Source organism: Glycine max, chromosome 1 (genome assembly GCF_000004515.6).
Source record: "Glycine max cultivar Williams 82 chromosome 1, Glycine_max_v4.0, whole genome shotgun sequence".
Classification (NCBI taxonomy): domain Eukaryota; kingdom Viridiplantae; phylum Streptophyta; class Magnoliopsida; order Fabales; family Fabaceae; genus Glycine; species Glycine max.
Genome location: NC_016088.4, coordinates 53144292 through 53169384, shown reverse-complemented (window position 1 = coordinate 53169384; position 25093 = coordinate 53144292). Strand labels below are relative to the sequence as shown.

The window sequence follows — 25093 nt, the reverse complement described above, 5'->3', positions numbered from 1 at the left end:
TTTTTTTTAATCTAAAAATTTGTAACTTATGTTTATTTGTCAATAATTTTTTTTTCTTTTTTTAAACCGTTTTCATACTCTTCTGCCGTGTAAAAGTTGATTATCTTAAAATCATTTTTTAGCAAACTTATTCAAACATTTTTTATTTATTATAATCAATTATTGAAATAATTTAATTTTTTCATCTATCCCAAACACATCATGTATCCGTTAATCAAAACATTCCCAATTCCTCGTTAAACATAAAACAAAATCACATTGCATCTTTGATTTTTCTTCTTCTTCTTCTAATATTAACTTGACGTCTAAATTGAATAACAGCCAAAACGGTCTAAACTAAGGAAATCCAATAAAAAATAAAATTGATTCCCTAGTACTCTAAAATCTGAAGTACGTCTTTTATAGTCTCAAGCCTATTTTGCTACATGATTTAAACATAGTATGAATTTTCTTGATTCATATTATTGTTTTATAGGTGTATTTGTAAGGAAATGAACTATCATAAAAAAAAGAGGGAAATGAACTTTTTTTTAGAGCTATATTTGGGATGAGGAGAGGTTAAGCTTTACTAATTAAAAGATGTTAAAATGTGGAAGAATATGATAAAAACGATACAAATTATTTCATGCCCAATTACATTTTATCAAGCAAATTTGACTTGGGTTAGTGGGAAGCCAGATAAAAACCCAATTTGTATATTTGTTTGAGGCTAATCCCATATCGGACCATGGTCAACAAATCGGACCATAATTAGGTACGACTAAAAAATCTCAAAGGCAACAATTACTAACACCATTAGATTTATTATTTAAACTACTCTCGTGTGTTTTAATTTTTCTCTAAAATTATCTTTTGTAGGGAAATATGATTTCATCGTGTGAGAGAAAATGCAAAAAAATTATCCAATAAAACATTCACGTCATGTATAAAAAAAATATAATAACGATTTTTCATCTAACTTGATTTATGATCACTAGTGTTGTGTCTGGTACGAATGATTTTATTTCATACAAGACTTTTTACAAACTCTATGTGAAAAAAAAAAATTCATATTAAAGTAGAACATGCCAATATTTATAATATTTTCTCTTTTAAATTAAGAATAACACTTATCCACGTAACACCCTATAAAGAATAACATGAAAATCATCACATTTAAGACCTTGTCAAAATTTACTCAATAAAAACCATTACTTTTTTAATAGACTATAGTGTTTCGATCAAAATCCTAATCAAAATTAGAATCCAATACTAAATTAATACTAAAACCAAAATAAATAAAAAAACTAAGTTTCGCACAGAAATCATTGTCACCAAGCAAAAGTCAAAAGGTCTGGTCCAAGTAGCTTTTTTTCTTTTCTCCCTCCATCACAGTATCACACGCCTCAGCTCTTGCATGTGGGCCTCACTTACCAAACCACCGATACACACGGCAAATTTGTTTTATTTTTAAACTTGTTAATAGTGATAATCATCGTCGTCGTTATCATAATCGGAATAGTAAAAGAAAAGAAAAGAAAAGAAAGAAAGAAGAAGATTAATAAAAAAAAGTGTAGTATTCTGGGAGAAAGAGAGAGGAAGAAGAAACAGGGACAATAAGCATAGGGAACTGTGAAGAGCTGAAGGAACCTTTGTTTTTGTTGTTGTTGTTGTTGTTCGTCTGGATTGGGTTGGCTTTAGGGCTTTGAATGCCATCTGGGGTTTTGCTCTCAGGCAATCAAGCTCCAAAGCTGACCCCTTTCTCTCACTTCTAACTCACATACCTTGTTCCATTCTTCACTTTCTCTCTCTAGAACTACAATGGTAGAAGACATGTGTTTCCTCTACAAGGTATTTCCTTTCTAGCTCCTTATTGCTCCTTTCTACTGTTAAACCCAGCTGTATTGTACTTTTTGCTCTGTTAGACAATGTGCTTCTTCTCTTGCTTCCCTTATTTGCCAATTATGCTAAACTGCTTCTATGTGTACTGTTTTGCTGAAACGTTTTAACTTTCTACCATATTTGGGGGTTTCTCTATCTCTTTTTAAAATTTAATTTTGAGTGTTTGTTGGTACTTTATCCTCAAATTCTGGTGCTTTAACTCTGAGTGAATAAGGGGAAGAAGAAATAGTCGCGCGGGTTCGATGAAAAATTGTTTGAATTCGGTAAAAGAGATATTGACACTGATATATGGGTTTAAAGAGGAACACTTTAGCACCCCCAAGGAAAAATGAGGAACACTTTAAGCTCCTTTGCACGTTTCTGGGTTATTATCTGAATTCGGGTGCTCATTATTCTATATCGTATATGCTGATTGATGTGTATTATCAAATGTGCGCATATGTTGTGTTAAGGACTTGCCTCGCTGGAATTTTTTTGTACATGCCTCACCAAGACTGATGCTTTATGCCTTTAATTTTTTTCGCTTTTGTTGTGTTTTTAGTCATTTTCTTTAAATTACTAATATCCTATTAAAGCCGAGAATAATATCTTTCGTTTTGGAGAAAAATCCACATAGTTGGTATCAGATTAAGCACCAATTTGATAATATCCTGGGCTTCTTTTACCATTTATGTTCTTCTGGGATTTGGGGAAGGGGGAGGCTCCATAAATTTAACTATTCAACACCCTTCACAGTCTTTTAAGTTATCCCATCATTCACATTCTAGTAAATTTCTGCTCGTATGTGGTTGCAGGAAATTCTTGTTATGAAGCCTCCAAAGAGATCACCAATGTTGTTAAGGACGGCAGTCATAATATTTTCGATGGTTTGTGGCGTTTTTATCTTCTCTGTATGTCTAAAGCAGATAAGCACCCAAGCTAGGACTACATTTATGGACTTCAAAGTCATTGACAACCATTCTCAGAGTATATTGAAGCTAATGAATACTCACCTACTACATTATCCCAAACCTTCATCCTTTAGCAGGTAATGGGAAGTTTCTGTCAACTTCATCAGTTGACTTTAATTAGGTGCTCATTAATTGTCTTGTTCTTCGCCAGGAACGAGTGCGCTCATAATCCTGTATTATTCTTTGCCATATTGTCCAATCAGAGATCTGGTAGTGGGTGGTTTGAGACCCTTTTGAATAGCCACGTTAATGTAAGCTCCTATGGGGAGATATTTTCTGTTAGAGAGAGAAGGCAAAATGTTTCTTCAATTTTGCTGACTTTAGATAAAGTTTACAATTTGGACTGGTTCAATAGTGCTTCCAAGAATGAGTGCTCTGCTGCAACTGGTTTGAAGTGGATGCTTAATCAGGTACACATGCTTTTTGTTAGTTTTCTGAGTAGTGTACTGTTGTCAACAAACCAACACATTCATTAATATTAATGCTTGTCCAATGGCTTAGGAAAGTTGTGATTTTTTTGTTGCTAAAGAGACTGCTATCAAACTTTTCCTAATTATCTGTCACGGGATTGTGGTTTATACTGCTGTATTGTGTTAGTTTCTGTGGTTGAACGTGTACTGGCCTGAAGGATTGTCTAGATTTTTCATAATATCCTTCAAAAGTAATTCCCAATTGACCTCAAATCTATACTCTAATATCACTTGCTAATCATAAAATATGTCATGGTTTACTGACGCATTGGTTGCAAATTGAACTCTTAGTATGTTGAAGTTCTCTTGACCTTAATGGTTTTGTTATAGAAATTTCAAGAAGAAAAACATGGCTTATGCCATTTCTTTTAGTAGGCATAGTTGCATTTTATATATTACTGGTTTAGGTTGCATTCTAATTTTACTCCCAGTAACCCTTCCATGTATTTCTGCGGTGGAGAATTTAAGTTAAAGATAACCCCTATTTGCTGACTGCCAGTTGTGAGCATTGAATAGAAACGAGCTACACAGTTTCACATGAATGTAATCTGAGCTGTTAAACTCACAGCGCAAGTATTACATCTGATAGCAGTGACAAGTTTTAATAGCCACTCTGTTACTTCCATCTAGTTTCTGTTGGTGTTTGATTTGACTTGAAGTAATAAAAGAACCAAGACATCTGGATTATGCAGGGATTGGTGGAGCACCATAAGGAAATAGCAGAATATTTCAATCATAGACGTGTTTCAATTATATTTCTTTTCCGGAGAAACTTGCTACGCAGGATGGTATCAATGCTAGCCAATTCATATGATCGTTATGCCAAGCTATTGAATGGAACGCACAAGGCTCATGTACACTCTGCAGAAGAGGTCTCTTCATCCATCTTTCCTTTGATTCCTGTTATAGTCATGGAATGAAGCTCACATTTGCCTATTTGGTTTCTTTTAGGCTGAGATTCTTTCGAAGTACAAGCCTATCATAAATTCTACATCATTGCTGGATGACTTGAAAGATATGGAGATGAGATCTGCTAAGGCTTTAGAATACTTCAACAGCACTCGGCATATAATTGTGTACTATGAGGATCTTATGAGAAATCACACTGTAAGGACCTCATCATAAATACCTAAATCTTCTACCAAAAGTTGCAAAAAAAGAAAAATCCTTTTGAATGTAATACCATCACAATCTGCCAGTAATAACTTCTATATGATTCACAGGTACTGAATTTGAGTTTAGCTGAATACTTGTCCCGAAATATGATAACAAAGGAAGAAACTTCAATTTTATTAATGGATTTAGCTCTCCTAAAGTGAAGGGTAACACTTCAGAGAATATAGTTATAAGTGTTGATTAAAAAATGTCAGTTGCTGAGATTTTAACAACTCCATAATTTGTTATACACATACATTTTATCTAGTCTCAATCACCGCTTATAACTGCCTTTTACTCTCTAATACGCACCCCCTTTAGTGAAGTTAATGCTGACATTTTAACCTAGTCCAACCCTGTCTTCTTGCATTCACTTTTATTTCTTCCTAGTTATCACTTTTCATTATATTATGGGATTCACTGTGTGTTTCACGCAGAAGCTAAAAGACGTGCAAGAGTTTTTAGGATTGCCACAGATGGAGTTAACGAGCCGTCACGTTAAGATACATAGAGGACCATTGTCAGACCACATTCAGAACTGGGATGACGTTAACAAGACACTGAAAGGAACCATTTATGAGAGTTTTCTTGAAGCTGACTATTAGTCGTTATCTCTTCTATTCTAACTGCTGGAGAAAGGTGTAAATACCATGCCAACTTTGCTGATCTTTTGCCCCCTCAGGAAAGCCTCAGGGTTCAAAAGTTTTGGTTTTGGTTCTGGAACATTACCTCAGTGTTCTGATGCCTTTTTTTGTCACCACCTCGTGATCAATTAACACCGTTGATAAATGAATGCTTCTTGTTTCTTTGTAGTATTTTTTTTTGTTTTTTCTTCTTTTTTTTTTACCTTTCTTTAGTGAACATGTATATGGCTTTGCCACTAATTGATTTAAGTAAAGACGAGCATTGTTTTGTTCAAACCGGTGTTCAATGATTTGTTTGTTTGTTCAATTTTAACCCAATAGATAGATAATACTTGAGCAAATATGAAATGGCAAGTTGGCAAAGTATTAATTGTTTTAGGCATTTAGCTTCTCTTAGTCACGGGCATCCAGTACTTTTTAACTTATGATTTGTTTTTTTACACTGTGATGGGCCTCCAAGACAGTTCAGCATCGATCTTGGTGGCTCCTCTATGGGGTGAGCAAGCAAATACCAATGGCAATCAGGGTTTGTGCTAGATGAGAAACATTTTTGTAGAATAATTTCTTAACATTATATGCTTGGCTGATAAAAGTTAATTAATTTTGGTGTTAACAATATCGTCATAGTTCGATATACTTACTGACGTCACGTGATACTATTTTTTACTAGAAAAAGTTCAGAAAATCTAATTGTCTAAAGTTCATTAGGCAGCGACACTAATGAGTAATGACATTCGAACATATGTCAGCATTTGAAAATGACTACGCTTGCTACTTGATCAGTGACTTTGGTGACGTGGTACCATTCTTTCATTGACACGGTTACATGGATCTGTTGCGCTTTTAGACAACGAGTAAATTTGTTGCAACACAATTGATCACACAAAGAAAGGAAGAAAAAAACTCTCCTATCACTGGTTAACTTTATTGCTTAAATTAAAACAACAATGACAAAAACACGAGCCTAAATACAGCAAAGCTAAATCCTAATCTCAGACATCAATCAAACCATAAGCTAAGAATTATTTGGTCACATCAAGCCTAAATTCTTGCCAATTAATTACCTAAAATATTTCAGTCAACCTCTAATATGCCTAACTGATTTAATGACATTTTCTTATATATAGACTTACTCGCAATAAGAAATGACAAAACACAACAATAGATCAGGCGGTGTCGAGCTTTGAGACCGATAAGTTCTACATTGACGGGAACCATGTCTATGTTTGGTAATGCCAAAGTTTAATAAATAATTATTTTAAGATAAATAAATCTAAAGACACATTGTATTAAACACCCAATGACACTTGCTAATGAACAGGATTTGACATTTATAAAGGCATAAATGTGAAAATGCCCTAATGTTGGTTCGGAACCTTCTGATTCAAACAAGTATATATAAGACATAATTGTGATCCAATTCGAATGAACATGATTAGACATTTAGACCCAATTCAAACAGTTTTTGCTGGGTTGGGTTAATGGGCCAAAGCAGTCTCTTGTGCTCACGAAGAAGTAGCCTCCACAACTTTAGTATTGCATGTGCCGATAGTAAAAAGAAGTTGCACTAACAGCAACAGCCAAGGCTACTTGCAAGTTGCAACCAACCACAGCAAAATTCTTTTTAACCATGACACTGGAAAATATTCACCTTAATATTCAGTTGCCAGCTAGTTGGAAAGCTGACTCTAGTGAAATCCTAACGGAGATCCACTGTCCTCGGAAGGGAGAAATGGTAAATTAATCTTCATGCAGGTAAAAAAAATTAAATCAAAATACAAAATATATTGATACAAAAATTACACATTGATGTAAATTTCATAGTTAGTTATGAATTTACATACAAAATTAACACTAACCTCTTTTAAATTTAAATAAAAAATTATGTAAAAGGAAGTATTTTTTTTTAAAAGTTTGTTATCTCATTGGCCGGATTCTGTATTTAATTGGAAAGTAGTAATATAATAATGTATTTAAATTATGAGTAGTGCATTATAAGGTAAGGTTCAATTGCCTTTTCAGGTGCCTCTAAAGTCAGTTTACCCTTTTCAATAATTGGGGGGGGGGGGGGGTCATTACAAGGGCTTAAATGATAAGAAAACTGAAACACCTACCAATGCAACGATAATGAAAGTAAAAAGTCGAGTTTCAACGATAATTTCATATATTTGAATAAAAGGATACCTCTAAAGAAATTTGAAAACACAAAGTTACAATGGAAGACACAACACCATTGCTTATGACATAACCAAATACCCTTTTATAGTTTTTGTCATAAAAAGTCATTTGCCCCGTCACAAAAACTCATTAATTAAATCAGGAAGAATATACTTAGTCACTTTTATTATATATTGAACCCATGACTAAGAGTGAAATTGAATAATAAAGCCATTAATTTGCGTTCCATTTTGTCTTTTTATAAAACAATAACTCTATTAAAAAAGGAATAAGTTTTATACAGATATTTTTGATACAGATATCTTCTCCAAGCACGTTGAGAGTATATCTTCTCCAATACTGAAAAGCTCCTATACAAGAGAGACACACAAAAGCTGCGAAGCAGCTAAGGTTAAGGTGTGTTAACTAATTTTTTTATAATTTAAAAAACTTTTGTTTATTTTTCTTTTACTGGAGCTTTCCAAGGATACACACTCTCCCATACTACGGCAATACCGAAGTGAACCAGGCACTAGCATACCAACTTGCCATTTTATTACTACTTTATTATAGGTAACAAAGCTGACAGCGTAAATCCATACCTGAGCACATTGAATTATAAATTTATAATTGCTTGAAGTACAATGTTCCAGCTTTTGTCCCCTATACATTAATGATCTCAATCTTGAACAATCGTCACAAAATGGCTTCTTCTACCCAAGAAGAATTGCCTTTTCCAGTCATGTGATGTAAATTTCTGTTGACCCATAAATTAGACGGTGCAAAAGTGTATAACCACCATTTCATTAGCACGATGCATGCATATGACAGGCAAAGCGGCGAGTTCTATGAATATATGTATTCGAATAGAATATAGACCACAGGCGCACTTGTCTAATGGAATAAAAATATGTTTGAAATTAAGTGGAGTTTTGTGAAGAAGAAAATAGAGAATATAGTTTAGTTATTGATATGATAAATAATTAAAAATACTATATTTTAGTCTAAGTATGATGTCTGATATTGATTCCGATCGAGTTCAATTCTACAATATATTTTATGCAGTGGTTCTCAGTAGATGCTAGTGATATATAGCATATTTGGATCTATATTCCAGTGGGATAAACTTGCATATATTGAACATGAATATTAGAAGCTACTGACGGAAGCTTCTACGTCAAAACTAATTTGGACATGATTTTGGTAGAAGTGGATGCAAGTCCAAACACACGTGTAAATGGTTTGTGTAATTGTAAAGGGACTAGTGGACTACAATAGTAGAGTCTATAAAATTTTTAGTAGAGTAACAATGCGTACATAATATGGCTGACAATGACCTTATAATAAAGATATTATGATAGGAGCTAATTAAGGTGGATTGTGCAGGTCCAAAGCCTTTGTTAGACAATTTTGACTTGTTTAAGAGTATTATTATGCTCTCAATTTACTCTTGATCGAGATACAGTCCCTTGTTTCATGGTACATTTAATTCGCTTTGCAACTGGGATCACCTATATATATATATATATATATATATATATATATATATATATATATATATATATATATATATATATATATAATGACTTCAGCCCAATTTTTGTCATGAACTTTTAGGTTGGCATTACATTTTAGGTCAGGGTCAATCATTTGTATGGATTGGACTTGATTATCTAGTTCAAAAAACATGAACTTATAACTATTACAATGTTTTCATTTTTTTTTTATTAAATACTTTTACCCTTATTTTTATTAAGTAACTATCATGTTTTTCCACATTTTTTTCTTCTATTTAACATCCTGTGTTTCTCTGTAGAGTTAACTGCACCCTTCCATTTGCTATTCAACCTCTAATCTATCTCAGCTCCTTTTATTTTTTTATAGAGAGAAACAGGGTGCCTCTCATTTCCCTAATCTTTATTAAAGAAATGTCCTCTTTCTTTTTTCATCAGAGTCTAACTCAAAAAATTAAAAAAAGCCCAAAGGCTGCCCACTACTTAGGAAATGACACTACAGACCCTCCACGCACTATTCCTTAGCTCGAGTTCTATAAAAGGCCTCCATTGGGTTCGATTGTGTCAAAGCAACTTTCCACTTGCTTGCTAATTAGAAAATTACTACTAGTTCAACACTGTTTCAGCTTCTTAATTATTAGCCTCCCAAATATGGCTCAACACAAGTTCCTCTTGTGTTTGATTTTGCTTGCATTGATCATTTTCTGCCAAGGGTTGCACTCCATTGAGGGCAGGTATCTAAAGTCTGATCATGAAATCATCAAACATCAATACCAAATGCATAGTGGCATTTCAACCACAAATGTAGCGGCGCTTGTTGCTGACGTGTCTCCACCAACGCCACCCTCCGCGGCGGTTCCAGGTCGTGACAATGATAATTTTAGACCCACCGCACCGGGTCACAGCCCCGGAGTTGGACATGCCGCTCACAACTAAATTTAAATATAAATGCTACAAGATTAATTTAGTTATTGGATAATTAAGGTTGGAATTTCGCTATATATATATATGTATATGCGCTTCTTATTCAAGGAAAAGCTAGGGAGGGAAATACAAGACAAAAAAGGCAGTAGTGCGTAATATCTCTGCTGGGTATGTGGATTAATTAGTTTGAGATTATGATTGTGAAGCATGGTTCTAGATTTCAGACACACGCAGCTTATTATATATGAATGTTTTGGATTATGTACCCGACAAATGCAATAGTAATTTCCAATGTCTAATTTAGTACATACGTTTGGTTTAGTTGATTTTCAAAAAAAAAAAATTTTAAAAAATGATAGTTTCTTTTATAAGAAAGTTTTGACTCATTAACAATAAAATAAACCATATTATGATAATAAAATGTTAGACACTATTTTATTAATTTTTCTATTTTAACTCATTAAATGATTAGGGTTTTATGAATACCATAAATGTGGTGTAAAATTAGGATTTGAAGAATAACGAAGATAGAGAATAAAATTAGGGTAAAAAATAATAAAATAAGATGGAGAGTGCAATAATAAAGTTTAAAAAATAATAAAGATACACTAAAAATAGGATTTTTGTTATTTAATTTTATACTTAATAAAGTAGGAGGTGTAAATAGCAAAATCTAAAGATGTTCATTTTTGGACAAGTCTATTTAAAAACTTTATTACTTAAGTTAGGTTGGGATATTTAATTCACTATTTAATTCACTCATTTTGTTTTGACCCGTTGAGTAAGCTTTGCCGCAAGGCATATAGGTGCTTCAGTTCATTGGACTAACATTTTTTTTAAGCTTAATTATATATTTTATCATTTAACATTTCATCATTTCACAAATTTTGTCATTGACTTTTCTCTCTCACATTTTACCATTTTAATTTTCTACTTTCACTCAATTTATCCAACTGTTAATTAGTTCAACAACACTTATTATCATTAATTAATTGATGATGTGACAAATTAATAAATGACATGCCAATATTAAATGCCAACATGGAATTCTAATGCAAACATAATAATGTCCATGATGTTTTTTTTATTGGTAAATATTAGTTTTGTTAAAATATTAATTTTTGTTTAAAAGTAAAACTCAAGTATGTGTCATGCAATTAATTTATAACAATTCATAAATATTATTTAATCAATTAAGTTAAACTTCTTAATTAAAATCACTCTTTTAAGCACAAATAAAGGGACTTTGTATTTATTGCATGGAAAAACAATATAAGTAACCTAATCTTATTTAAATCAAATAATCAACTTGAAGTTATAAAGAAAAAATGAGGGAGAGATAGATCATGAGTTTGAATTTCTATCACTAGAAAAAATTAATAAATTAACAACTAATATTTATTGATAAAAAAATTGAATTCTTAATGTGATTTAAATAGTACTTTTTAAAAACAATATAATATTCTTTGACAATTTCTTGAACCCTAACCAATTAATTAACAGAGCATGCGGTCTGCGAGATATATAGGTAAACTACGAGTTCCCCAATCCGAGGAGCCATCCTTTCGGAAGATTCATTATCCCCACTAAAACTGGGTGGAGCAGTGACTTGAGCTTAATTGGTATCAACGACTTTGTCTTATGAAATGCTATATATGTTAATCGATTAACAAAATGACCGGCTGGGTGACAAATGTAAGTGGCAGTCACTGTGCAGCCAGCTAATTTGTTGCTTATCACTTGCCTGCCTACCATTGATACCTCTTCAGCACGGTTCATTTGATTAATTAACGCATGTTCATTATTGTCATCACTGACGCTAGCTCTGTGTTTGACAAGTTAGTCCAAGACTAATAGTTTATAAGCTAGTTTAATTAAAATAAGCTTGTTTGTTAATTACTATCAGATACGCAATGATACATTATACTCAATATACTTCTACATTTACTGATTTGCGATTGTTTAAGTCTTTACTGGTATCATCCCATATAGAGCAAAAGTTCTGTACATGTTCGTGCTAAAGCCGACTCAAATCACACAATAGTTCTATTCCTTAGTATGATCCTGAACATAAATAAATAAACTAAAATTTAAATTAAATTTAAAAAAATGAAAAATTATAAGTTTGAGTATATATCAACTCACAAGTTTGATAAATTTGAGTATATATAAATCCATTTGGTTTAACTTAACCCATTAATATTAGAGTTTAATGAAAATAGACTAATAGTATAAAGTGTAAAATACTTTTACATTATTTTTTAATTATAATTTACTATTTATATTACTTTTAAATAATTATCATAAAAATTAATAAATATATTACATATTATTAGTTATGATTGGATAAAATTATAAAAAAATTTACACTATTAATGTATAACTCTTTTTTATATTAAATTATGGCAAAATAAATTAGGTCAAAATAATATTGTAAGTTAATAATAATAATAATAATAATATATTGCTTATTAATTAACATAATTAATACGTGCAATTGAGCAAAGTTAGTCTTCTCGCAACCTACACACTAGGATGGTATAGTACGTTGACATTCTTTCTTTTTTAATTAGAATCTAAAGAAGTAAAGATTCCATGCCTGATATGATGAGTGAAGAAATTGCATATTCAAAGTAAAAAAGGAAATGCATATCATCATACCTAATAATGACTAAACTTGGTCAAACGTCGGCCCTCATGTAGACCATCCCTTTCGCTAGTAATTTTAAGTTTTATATTCTCTTAATATATAAAAGCTTTTGCTTGCAACAGAAGATGTTTTTCATACGTAACTACAGTGTGATTGATAGTAGTGATTGTGAGATAGGATTAATTGCCCCAAGTGATTGTTATTTTGAGAATTGACATTCATGGAAGTGAGTTGGATTAATTCATGATCAGCATGGGAGATTAAGCGAGCAGGGTTACTTGTATTGGTCTTATTAATGTACCTCTAGAATAAGTTTGATTAAAATTTTGGATCGAGTTATAACATAAATTAAAGCCCATTGTCAAGGATATTCTAAAGTAGCAAATATAGTCTGGTGGTTTGCTAGCTTCTTTCTAGCTAGTGTATATGTGTGTGTGTGTCTGTGGCTAGTGATCACCCAGCTATTAATTTACATCTAAGAAATGCCAGAAATGGGTTTTGTTTGGTCCTTTTGGACGGTGGTGCAGAAGAACAGGTACATATAGAAATGCAATCTCATGTCTCAACCACCAAATTTGTGATTCGGGCCTACCATGCGGTTTGGTTATTGATGCCAAATCTTGGTCTCTCACTTTCCAATCTACACGCATTTCCCAATCAAATAGACCATATTTTAATTAGTACTATCAAATCTTGTTGCAAGTGTAAAATAAATAGGAAAATGCTAGCTTTTGAATCTTTTCATTTCTTTACAGTTGCAGCAGCTCAATCATGCAACCCATTAGAACTCATAGCATTCCGTAAACAAATATATATTTGTGACCTTACAGACTTTCTAATTAAGATTTTAAATTGCAACCAGCCGTTGCAATTGCGATTCTTAACATTAATAGAAATTGTGGACAAATATAACTCATGTGATTGTAATTTCGGTTGCAATAAGCATAAAAACATGATGCTTGCGGTCAAAATTTGTAATCGCGGAATATTTTCTAAAACATTGAGAATATCCTATTGATAGATCACATAAGATTTTTCACTTGAAGAAGTTGTGAGGGAATTAAAAAAGATTTTGAGATTGAACAGAGGCCGTTCACAGTTCACTTATAGTATAATTAACGAACACAACTCTTTTAAGTGGAGAGAAGCAACAAGAGGATCCCATGTTTCTGCAGGGTCCATTTTGAATGGTGCGCGAGTAAACCAACTTTTCTTTATTGCTTTATATATATCGTAGCTCGCAAATTCGTACCAATCAATCTGTCAAAGAAGGAAAAAACAACAACTCTAGGACTTTGTCATAATCGCGCAACCATCAAATACTTAAAGTGTCGTAATATGGTGGGCTCAAAAGCAGCAAAAGAAAACAAATCCAACCACAGACACAAGAATTCAACGTATGGTTCGGTTTATATTATATGTTCATAAACAAATTAATAATAGCTATAGACGCTATATTAATAAATAGAAATAATAAGACGAAAAGTGTAAAAGTAATTATTCTATGTCAGAAAATGCACACAATGACACATTTAGGTTAGGTTTGACTAAGCCTTTTTTAGTTTAAAAGTTATTGTAAAGCAAAAAATTAAAATAAGAGTTTTAATTAAAAATGAAATAAAAGTTATTCGATAGTCTATTATTTTAATTAATTTTAAAAAATATTAGCAAGAGCGCAAAAAGAGAGATTGCTAGAGAGCAGGCTGGGAGAAAGACCAAGTGTAAGAAGAGAGAAAATATAATGGGGAAGCAAGTGAGACGAGATCATTTTAAAAAAAAATTTAACTAAATCCTTTTGTGTCCTAAATCCAATTAATGTTAACCAGTGTTTAAGGAGATAAAATATATTTAAGCCTTTAAAATATCTACAGTGTTACTGTTATCTCACTTGTTAATCCTTAATTTGTATATATACGCTCACAAACTACATCCTATGAAGATATTATAGAGATATTATATAATGCAATACAAATTTTCCTCTGCAATTACTTCATAAATGGCTTTGAAAAAGATGTGGAAGCTGTGACGCTCGATGTTGACGACAATTCGACAAATTCATCTTGAATCAAATTGGATGCACCAAATGATGGCTTGTCGAATTACGAGTCTCACGCAGCACAAGTGGACTTTGGTCCATTTTTTGTAGTAAAACCAATAACATAACACAGCAATCTCAAAATACTTTTTAAAAGAATTTTTCAATTATTTAGTATAGTCATGATATTAATGAAAATAAAACTACATCAGTAACTTTGAGTATTTATCACTAGTATCTTAACTTGTGTACGAATTGAATCTTAAGAATTTTAAAAATAAAATATTTGAATCAAAACTTTTTACTTTTAATATTAAATATTATACTTTGTATCAAGTATATATATTTTTCTCTGTTATTTAACAATGCACTAATGGCAGGTTCATTTTTTATAATATTATTTAGTAAAATATTTTTATTTGATAAGTTTTTTGATATTATATTAATTCCAAATATTTTAAAAGACTTGTCAAGAACAATAATTTTTTTAGTAATAATTCCAATTAGTCCTAATATTGTTTCTACGAATTATTAAGTAAGAAATTGCTTAAATTTAAATATTTAAACATTAAATATTTTTTTCCAATATATTAATAACAAAAAGCTTCAAAATATCATATAAAATATTAGAATAATGATTATTTTGATTTTGAGATACAATATTTTTTTATACTGATTCAATATGTGAGACTTCCTTAATAGATTATATATATGAAATTATAAAACCTACTTGATGTTTAAACCCAAAAGAAACATAAACATGATAAAAATTACATGATAAAAATCACATGAAAAGTGAATACAACAAACAAATAAAAAAATTTAAAAAAATCATATTCATTTTGAAGTATTCTTGAGATTCATTTTTATAACTTTGTAAATCATATTTATGATCCCTTTTGTTTCAACATCAGTCAAATTTTATAATTTTCATGTAAGTCTAATGAAATAAATTTTTCATTTGGAATCAACAAAATAAGAATTTAAAATTGTGTATCAAAATAAAAAAATCAGTATTTGAAAAGGACTATTTTGACTCAACTTAAAAATATAAAGAACTAATTAAACTTTTTAAAAAATAAAATATCAAATTAAATATAGTTAAAAGTATAAAGAAATAAAAATAAATTTTATCCTTAAAATTTTGTTTTAAAAAAGTATTGAAGTAAACCTTTGTGCTCATGTACAGTTATACAGGCATTCCACGTATATACTTGATCTTGATGAAGCAAGACCATAATTAACGGTGGTCATTAGGATGAAAACATTATAAATACCTGAATATTCCTGAGCTTGTCATCATATCATTTCAATTCGCATTAGCCTCACTAACCAAAAAGCCCCTCCATTACTTTCTTGCTTCAATTCTCTAATAATCTGATCATGGATGAGTTTCAGACTATGCACAAATATTTTACTATTTTTGTTGCACTATTTGCCTGCCATGGTTCTCTTTTCGCTCATGGGAGGCAGATAAAACCATTGAATCAACATTCCTCGCTAAACACAAACCCTATACTTGCTCCACTAAGCAGAACCAGCATTAAAGTAATTGAAGCACCAATTGTCCCAAAATTCAAATTTTCTGATGTCGACTCTGGAGATTCAGGTGCAGACCATGCAAATGCCTTTCGACCCACAACACCAGGAAACAGTCCTGGTGTTGGTCACAAAAAATTTGAAGAAGATAAAGTTATGAAAGTGATGGGGGCATTAGTTCATAGTCCAGATGTTAAAACTTCCGTGGCCGAAGGATCATTTGAAAACGATTTCAAACCCACAGACCCAGGTCACAGCCCTGGTGTTGGCCATCCTCGTCAAAACAAGAGGAATTAATTAGTAAGGTGTGCGCATTATCAACAATTAATTAGTTGTGTTATTTTTCGGTTGTGCAACTTAGTTCTACGTTAATTATGTAAATTAGTAATTAAGAATTTGCATAGGTCTTGTAGACTTCCTTGGCATGTCTTTACGTGTAAGATAATGATTTCCTCAGTTTCTTTTGTTCTGCACCAGACCATGCATGCCGCATGTGTTTGGCTTCAAAGTTTGTGTAATGTTAATTGCAAAATAAAAACGGTGACGTTGTTTATATAAATTAATGGATTTATCCGGCTTGACGACTTATTATCTTCTTAGTTTTGATATATAATTATCTTTTTGAGGCGTATTAATTACATGACTGTATATAAAAAAAAAATTACATGACTGTAAGCTAGGAAGCTTGAATGAGTGTAAAATTAAAATAAAATTACAAGGGGCTCTTGAAAATCCAAAGTAATATAATAAAGATTACGGTAATTATATAATCGGAGATCATCTAATATAAATGATTTTATCAAATTAAAATTTGAAGAATAACATGCATAGTCTATAATAAGGATAAAAAGGTCAATATTATTTGATTTTGGTTTCTAGTTTTCTTTTTACCTATTTTACCCTTTAACTGCATATTATAATTGCTTTTACTTTTTCATTTTTATTTAATCTTTATTTTATCTTCTTATAGCTTTCCATACATCTCTATAATTACTCAAAAGAGATAAAATTAGAGAGTGATTCCTTTCTTCCACTTGTAAGGGTGAAAATAGAAGACATTTAAAAGTTAAAGATGCGCATAGTTTCAGGATGTGTTTGGAATAATTACTTATGAAAAACTTTATCCAAATACTCTGAGATTATCAACATGCATTTCTACGTTAATCTCAAACCAAAAATTAACGAAGTGCGCATAGATTAAGAAGGAGAAAGGTGTGGCTGTGTGAGGAAGTGGATAATTTTGTTGATCCAAGCCAGGGTCTCGGATCGAACGCTCTTGCGCAAGTACTCCTCTCCCATCATATCCAACACCAACTGAACGGGCAAGAAAATTGAAGGGAAAAGCTGTATTATATATATTCAATCTGAATGAATGTTATTTACATCAGATAAAATAGATCGAAGCACTGATTTGGTGGGAATAGTCCTCCAACCAAAACATTTCCTTAAATGAAACAGCAAGGTTGGTTAATGGATATTTGATTGGGTTGTTTTCTATTTTTATTTTCACTAAAAATATAGAAAATAATGATAAAAATGTATTTAGTTGAATTTCTGTTTTCATTTTCAGTAAAAATATTTTTTCAAACAAATCAAAAACTGAAAATAATATAAAATTTCATTTTTTAGTTAAGATTAGGAATTTCATTTTAGGTGAAATGAGAATACTGTGATAAAAAAATATAATTTTAAGTAAATCTAAAAATACATTTTTGTTTGAAAATATATTTTCAGGATTTTTATTTTTAAAAATAAAAAATAAGAAGTCAAACTAAATATATTTTCAGAATTTCAATCTTTTGAAAATAAAAATAAAAAATGAAAATGCACCTAGATCATCAGATGCCATGTTACCAGCTCTCTTTGTGAATTGCAGCTCACATGTTGAGAAGTATGGCATTTTGGATCTGCAGTCTTCTAACAGACTTCGAAAATAATTGCGAGGAGAAGCACCAGTATTTTGATTCCAGGCCTTATATATCTGTAGGTTGTCCCGTTTCAAAAATCACACTTTGGAAGTCCATTTGAGACGCAACATATGCAGAGCCCATCCGAAACAAAGAACTTCAGCAACAATTGCAGGTTGATAGAGAGTGGGTAAACAATCAGTAGCTGCAGCCAATACATTGTCTGATGAGTCCCCAAAGACCACCCCAAAACCATTTCCATTCTTATCTTTCAAATAAGCATCAAAGTTTCCTTTTATGCACTGATCAGGTGGAGGAAATCAAAATTAAGCCCAATAATTTAATAAAAATAAAATAATTAGGATGAAATCAAAAACAATGATTCAGTGGTCAATAATCGGGAAAGAGATCAAAGTGGTGGAATTTGGAAAGAACATTTAGGATTTATCTAAAACAAAAGGTTACAGCTTTGATCAATTCAAAAGGCACCCGGAGTTAAAAGAATGAAGAAGAATCAAGTGTGGCGTGTGCGTATATATAAAAAGATAAGAAATTAGAAACGTGGTCAATTATCTAAAATGTTTAGGTTTTGAATTTTTTGTAAAAGTTCTTAAGTTTTTGATGATCTAATAAGCATGAAAACTAATAAATTGATTACATTCAGGGGTAAATTAGTCAATATTCAAAGACATTTGCAAGTAGCAATTAAGCATGAGAGACCATAATCAATAAATAAAAATGAAACAATTAAAATTTAGTAAATTTGATCATCATCTATACTCCACCATAAACACAATCAGAGGCCCCTCCAACTTAATCTCAATTCCTAAACCCATGATAATCAATCTAGGCTTCTCCTTATAATAATTGAGCTTCATAATGAAGTAAACAAATTAAACAAAAAAAAAACAACAACAAAAAGAATCATAACCACGACAAAAAAAAAAAAGCGCAACAAAATATGAAATTGAATCCATCCACCCTATGAACAAAAAAAAGGCTAATAAAAAAACAAAGCTTTCTCTAGTTGTTTGTACAGTTGAAGAAGGGATCAAAATAATGACCAACATTTGCATCCAAAAATAGGAAAAGGAAATGAACCCACTTGTTTTCTCTTTGAGTATCACGCTGTAACGTTGGTTAGTAGAGAATTATATGTGGTTACAGGGCCTTTTGATGGATTTATTGGGAGAGAGGATTTTTACTTAGTTTGGGGGCTTCATCATACTTTATGTTAAGGGTAGGTACTCCTTGTACTCACTATCCTCTTTTTTAATAACTTTTGTTTGCTGACAAAAAAAATGTTGTAACGTTGGTTTCACACAATGGTGTGAAATCATTTTGTACTTCATGTTGTTGAACTCTTTTTTGCAGAAAAAGACGGTTCTTTTGTTTATTTTTCTTTCTCTACTAATTGCATCCACATTCCACAGAGTCCTTCATGTTTTTGTGTCTGCTGAAATTATATCATTTAAAAAACATAGTATAAATTAAATTAGACCACTAATAACTTCATTCATGTTTTCTGTTTATATATATATATGGAAAAGACAATAAATCATCGTTTAGTTCGATTGGCTAGCAAAATAATAGACATTAATCCGACGGTAAAAAAATGGCAGGCATTTATATATTACTTTATTTGAAAAGTGTACAAACTAAAAAATTACAATATTTATTTTCATGGTCATTATTTGGTAACTATTGTGTACATGCAATATCCTCAATTAATATTATTAGGAAGTGTAAATCTCGAGTGCTTGCATTTATATATTTTCATGGTATCATTTGAAAGGCTACCCACTTGAACTCAATCATGTTTCCAAAAACCATTTCTTTAGGAGTTTAATTTTTAAATGTTGTTAGCATAAAATATTTTATATATATACGAGGAGGAATCGACTTTTTCCAAAGAATAATTATTTTAGAATTATTTCTCATTTTTATTATTTATTTTCTTGAGGTTTAATAGTTAAAATTAATTATTTATTATAATCATTAGATTTTAAAAAAATCAACGGTAAAAATAAAAAAAATAAAAAATCTAAAAGAATTACTTTAAAAATAAGTGAATACTCTCTTTATCTATCTAACTCTATATATATAGGTTTGCCATTGACTTACGAGAGAAAGAGAGCAGAATTGCGGAAACATTTATAAAAATAGCCGAACTTATATATGTATTGTATTATTTCTCACTCATTTTTATTTACTTAATATTATTTTTTTTATTTCTCTTCAATCAAACATCTTTAATTTTTACTTTATTTGTTTACCTTTTTTGTGTTCATCCATTATATTATTTCTTTCTATTCTATAAAACTGAGCATATAAAGTATTTGTTTTTTATTCAATATACTTTCTCATAGAAAGATTTATATGAATATCTTATAAATTTATGGGAACGGGTTCTCTCTAGTAGCACTTCACTTTTACCGGATGAATGAGATCCTGAACCCTTAAATAAATTTTGTTAATAACTTATGTTTTATTATAAAGTGAAAGTTTTTCAAAATAAATAATGAGATTATTATACTTAGCAATCGTTCTTTTTCTTTTATAGGTTAGATTCAGTTAATAAAATAAGATGGGTGAGATCGAGTTGTTATAAATTTTTGAATACGTATTTTTTATTCTTATATATAAAAAAACACTATAGGTTACATCAAATTTATGGGTTATTGTGGTAATTTTGACCAGCCGCAAAATTGAGACTGGATCCTGTTTGGCCTATGGTGTAAGCTAGATTCCTTATTGATTGGTTTAAATATTGTTCTGATCGTTTAATTTATTGCATAGCTCTTAACAACTTCATCCGCGCTTCAAAAAAGGGCGGCTATGTTTCCAAGGACAAAAGGATTCGAAAGAACGACAATTTGCAGGAGCTCACAAGTGTCAAGCTTCACACCATGTGCATTTCTGTTCTTTAGACAGTCTCAGCATAGTTGCGGTTGAGACACAATGCAACTTTGTATCACAAACAAACCTTCCTTTGCAGTTATATTTAACTGCGCAGATTCTGCTGCTGTCCATATATTATTAATTTTGTACTTGATTTTTAAGCTTAAACTGAAACGAGGCCCTAGAGAACAAAAGACATCTTCTCTGTACAATGGCAGAGAATAAATATAATTATATATAATTGTTGGGGGAATTTCGGTACCTCCCTATGCGGTAGACACGCGACACTATTCAGCGATCTCTCGCAAACAACGAAATTTCCAAAGACCTATACTGACATTCCAATATCCAAGTCAATAAATATGTGAGATGAGTAATAAAGCTTTATAAATGTATCCATAGGCATAAAATGTCTTATATAATGACAAAATAACATAAAAAATAGTTTAGTGTATATTTAGTTTATAATTAAAATATTGTAATCCACATTTCAATGTAACTTTAATCGATAAAAAATAAAATAAATATAAAAATAAAAATCATGATCCATTGACAAAATTATTTTTGTCTCCCTAATTTTGTACTGCAGATCAAATATATTCTTAGTAATTACTGTGAGTTACAAACTACGTGACAGGACTAGGATGGGTCCAGGACAATAACCAATACCCTAATTAAGAAATTTTCTTCAGTTTTACAACTAAATATAAACTCTCGAAATCTTAAAGTGTTTGTAAATCTATTCTTTTAACGTATTAACTATAAAGCAAAATAATGTGCCTATAAAAAGAGAGAGAGGCTTATTTATTTTTTATCCACCTATAGTGTGTTATGTATCATACATGCACTACTGGTACATATAGACGTCAAACTCGCTGGAATTTCATCCTGATGGGTCCAGATTGCAAAATAGCTAGAGCAAAATTTACTGTAGAACCAAATCTAGCTGATAGGTGATTATAGCTAGGTAGACTCTAGATACATATGTTTCTCCTGATCTTGAAATAAATGAACCACAAGGCATGCAGTTAATCACTTACAGTAAACGCTAACGTAAAGAATGGTGCATATTTGTTATTCTTCATATATTACCTGGCCATTCTATAGTGTAAGCACAAATAATGGTCGAACATATGCTTTTTTTGTTAAAATGTCTACTCTCCATTAAACATATATCAACCTTATAGATACAAAATCCCTTTCCACTTCTCCCTGTCAGCAGAAAAGAAATAAGCAAATGGAATCGGCATTTTAAACTTGAAGGTATTTCTGATCTCTCCCAAGAAACGTCCATGGTGTACTTAATTACCTTTTACTCTTAACTTTGCTTTAAACATTAAAAGTTGTAAAAGTTGCATGAGCAGAAAAACTTGTGGCCCATAACTCCTTTCCTTTTACCCAACAACCAAGTTACTTCACTTTTTGGTGTTGTTTATTCGTTCTTTTCCCCCAGACTATTATTTATTTACAGTTGAAGTCACGAATATGTATGGCAATGGAATCTTCCCTAGTTTGATTCTTGGCTCTTCATTTTTTTTTAGTCTTCCCTCAGTGTTTGGAGCACATGCTTTCCCCTTTTCATGGCCTATAAATATTAAATGCCACTGAAGTAGTGTTCATTCATATATCAATCTTCTCCTGCAATTTCTTCTCCCCAAACACCACCTTCTTTAGCCTTCAATATTCTTTACTTTCTCATCCTCCCCATTTGAACCTTTGAGTTTAACCATGGCACATTTCACTCGCACTTGCTTGCTTTTGGTGCTATTGTTCCTATCATGTGAACTACTTTGCATAGAAGGAAGGGGTTTGAAAGCAACCACTAAGTCACCAAAATCCGTCTCCGTCAGGGCAATGAGCACCACAAAAGGTGCTGTTGCAAAACCTAGCCAGTTAGAGACTATTGCTAAAAGTTTGAATGGATTTGTTGAAGCTTTTCGACCCACAACTCCCGGCCATAGCCCTGGTGTTGGCCATTCTGTTAACAACTAATCAATAAGTAACATGCAAATGCAAGTGCTCTTAATTATATCTGTGTTGCTATCCTTATTATAATGCTATTTCATTTCAATGTTAGTGTTAGGAATATTTTGTGGTCGCGGCAATCCATATATCTGTTTTAAGTTTAGGTTCTTATTATGCATGCGTGTATTAGCACAGTTTGTAATAAGCTTTCTGTCAAGTGGGACTCATAAAAATATTTGTGTTTCTCCATGCAGCTGCTGAAGAAGATCCAAATTGATAATAACATGTGATTCTTAATTATGTTCCACAAAAACATCACGTCTTTCTAGCTTTTTATATATCTCTTTCGATATCTAGCTTTTATTTATTCGCTTTGTGCAAATAATTAGTACGATTGTATTCTTTGAAAATTCTCAAGTTCAATCTTCTAATACATATTCATTGGTTGACAAATATGAAAGAAAAAAAAATGTTGGAACCATTTAATCTCCCTTATTAATCTAGAATAACCACGACACTTTTTTTTCTAATGAAAAGTAACCGCTGAATTTAGGGTGCTTTGGTAAAATATTGGGAAGATAGAATAGATGGGAGGAGCAAAACATGATACTCGAAAATAATTAACCAAAACAACTTCAACGAAAAGTGCAAAACCTAGCAATATCACATATGTGCTTTGCTTGGCAAGCAAGGCTGGAATTCAATATTTTTCAAGAACTGAAATAAATAAAAAAACAAAAAAAAACTATTTGATGTAATTAATAAATAGGTGCATGTAACAATTCAGACCAGTCGTTAAATACTCAAAGACATTGATTCAAAGTTTACTAGTGCAACAGTGGTCAAATAGTGATTGAAATAATTATAATTAAATACCTAATTTTAATATTATATACTAAGTAAATCACACTATAAAAAAGTCATAAATTAACAAAAAATAATGTTACACATTAGACTTGCGTTTGTTGGTATAATCTTTTATTTAATCGAAATTAAACTGGCATGGTAATGTATAATGAGTTTTTTGTATTAATGATATGAGGCATTATATTTTTAAATAATTAATTAGTATAATATGCCTACAAATGATAATAATTTAACTTTTATTCAATGCTTAACATTTTTCATTAGTATATAATATTTTTTGTCATATAAAAAATAATATGAAATTGTAAGAAGCAATAATTATAAATAAAATATTAAATTATCATATAAAAACTATCATAATATATGTTTTACATATATAATAAAATAATATGTTGCATTATTACAATTCAATCGTGAATCTTAATTAATTTGTAACTTAACATTGATTTTAATTCTCAAAAATATTTTTGGTTAAACTAAAAATATTACATAAATTAAAAGGGAAAACAACCAGTTTAAATCTACACCCCATCACTGGTTCTCACAACTTCCTAACTATTGTTAGTTTTTGTTTGATTAGCATTAGCTAGTTAATTTTTGAAGTGTGCCAGACACCGGCCTACTCCCCTTTTTCAAACAATGCTAGGTAGTTAGTCTCCCCACCACCTCTACTAGTATAATTTTTTATTGGAAAAGTATATTATTTTGCATAAGCTGCTGATTGATATTGTATCATCTACCTAGCTAGGTTAGGTTACTGTAAGAATATGCCAGACAGCTGCTAGCTTGTAAGTTCCAATTCATCAACAGAAAAGTTGGCTAGGCAATATATATGTCTCAATTTTACATTCTAACTTTCAAGTGTAATTAGTTGTAAACTTGTTTATATATCTTCAGCTACTAACGGACAGAAATAATTTAGAGGAGGCAAAGGATGATGAGCTGGCTCTACTAAACCCAAATTTCAGATGACGTACGTGAAGAAAAAAGAGAATACTAAGACGAAAGACTGATGAGAGTTGACATGGGACCTATCATCCTATTTTGGTTTGCTGACAATCAACTGTCTCCTTTCTTTTCCTCACAGCAATTTAGAAGTAGTTAGTGTTGATGTTGATATATAGAATGTCTTAATTAAATTAGGAAGTGTTTAAATATTATTATTATTATAAATAATAATATTTTTGAGGTTGTGCAATCAAGTGGTGAACAGTCTAAATTTTTTATGTTTCTCATAGAAATGATATGAAATAAATCATGAATACAAATAAAATTAGTATTTTCTTCTTAATATGATTTATTTTATATCTAAATTAAGAACTATTATCATGTATATTAATCGTTATTAATGAGTTGAATTTTGTTAATTTCACTTTTTTTAACTTAAGATGCATATTATTCTCTTGTTTGATATTTCAAACCCAATAAGTTTTTATGTTAATCAATTAAAATTGGTATTTTATCTTATTTTTTTTAAAATAAAAGTTTGCACTACATGGTTACACATATAAGAAATATTAATAGTATACACTTT

At 30.9% G+C, this 25093-nt stretch overlaps 3 protein-coding genes across 4 annotated transcripts; all 3 read left to right on the top strand.

Moving 5' to 3' along the window:
* The first annotated feature begins 1457 nt into the window (after positions 1-1457).
* LOC100789437 (uncharacterized) lies at positions 1458-5376 on the top strand. Of its 2 annotated transcripts, none has more exons than XM_006573573.4 (6): positions 1458-1830; positions 2676-2908; positions 2983-3241; positions 3994-4173; positions 4253-4408; positions 4897-5376. In XM_006573573.4, the coding sequence occupies exons 1-6, from the start codon at positions 1801-1803 to the stop codon at positions 5059-5061; spliced, it is 1023 nt and encodes a 340-aa protein (XP_006573636.1). In that variant the 5' UTR covers positions 1458-1800; the 3' UTR covers positions 5062-5376. The 2 variants fall into 2 exon arrangements, with proteins under 2 accessions (XP_006573636.1, XP_003517291.1); XM_003517243.5 differs by having other exon boundaries at positions 1459-1830; positions 4894-5376.
* Positions 5377-9422: 4046 nt separating this feature from the next.
* Positions 9423-9707, top strand: LOC102663577 (precursor of CEP5). The gene has a single exon (XM_006574233.1). It carries the CDS (start codon positions 9423-9425, stop codon positions 9705-9707), a length of 285 nt encoding a protein of 94 aa, XP_006574296.1.
* A 12656-nt stretch (positions 9708-22363) lies between these two features.
* On the top strand, positions 22364-22868 carry LOC112997784 (precursor of CEP7). The gene has a single exon (XM_026123803.2). It carries the CDS (start codon positions 22456-22458, stop codon positions 22717-22719), a length of 264 nt encoding a protein of 87 aa, XP_025979588.1. The 5' UTR covers positions 22364-22455; the 3' UTR covers positions 22720-22868.
* Positions 22869-25093: the final 2225 nt, after the last annotated feature.

Coding starts and splice junctions, on each gene's coding strand:
- LOC100789437 (XM_003517243.5), top strand. CDS start 1,801: ATGGTAGAAGACATGTGTTTCCTCTACAAG. Junction 4,174..4,252: donor ATGTACACTCTGCAGAAGAG/GTCTCTTCATCC, acceptor GGTTTCTTTTAG/GCTGAGATTCTTTCGAAGTA. Junction 4,409..4,893: donor ATCTTATGAGAAATCACACT/GTAAGGACCTCA, acceptor TGTTTCACGCAG/AAGCTAAAAGACGTGCAAGA.
- LOC112997784 (XM_026123803.2), top strand. CDS start 22,456: ATGGCACATTTCACTCGCACTTGCTTGCTTTTGGTGCTATTGTTCCTA.
- LOC102663577 (XM_006574233.1), top strand. CDS start 9,423: ATGGCTCAACACAAGTTCCTCTTGTGTTTGATTTTGCTTGCATTGATC.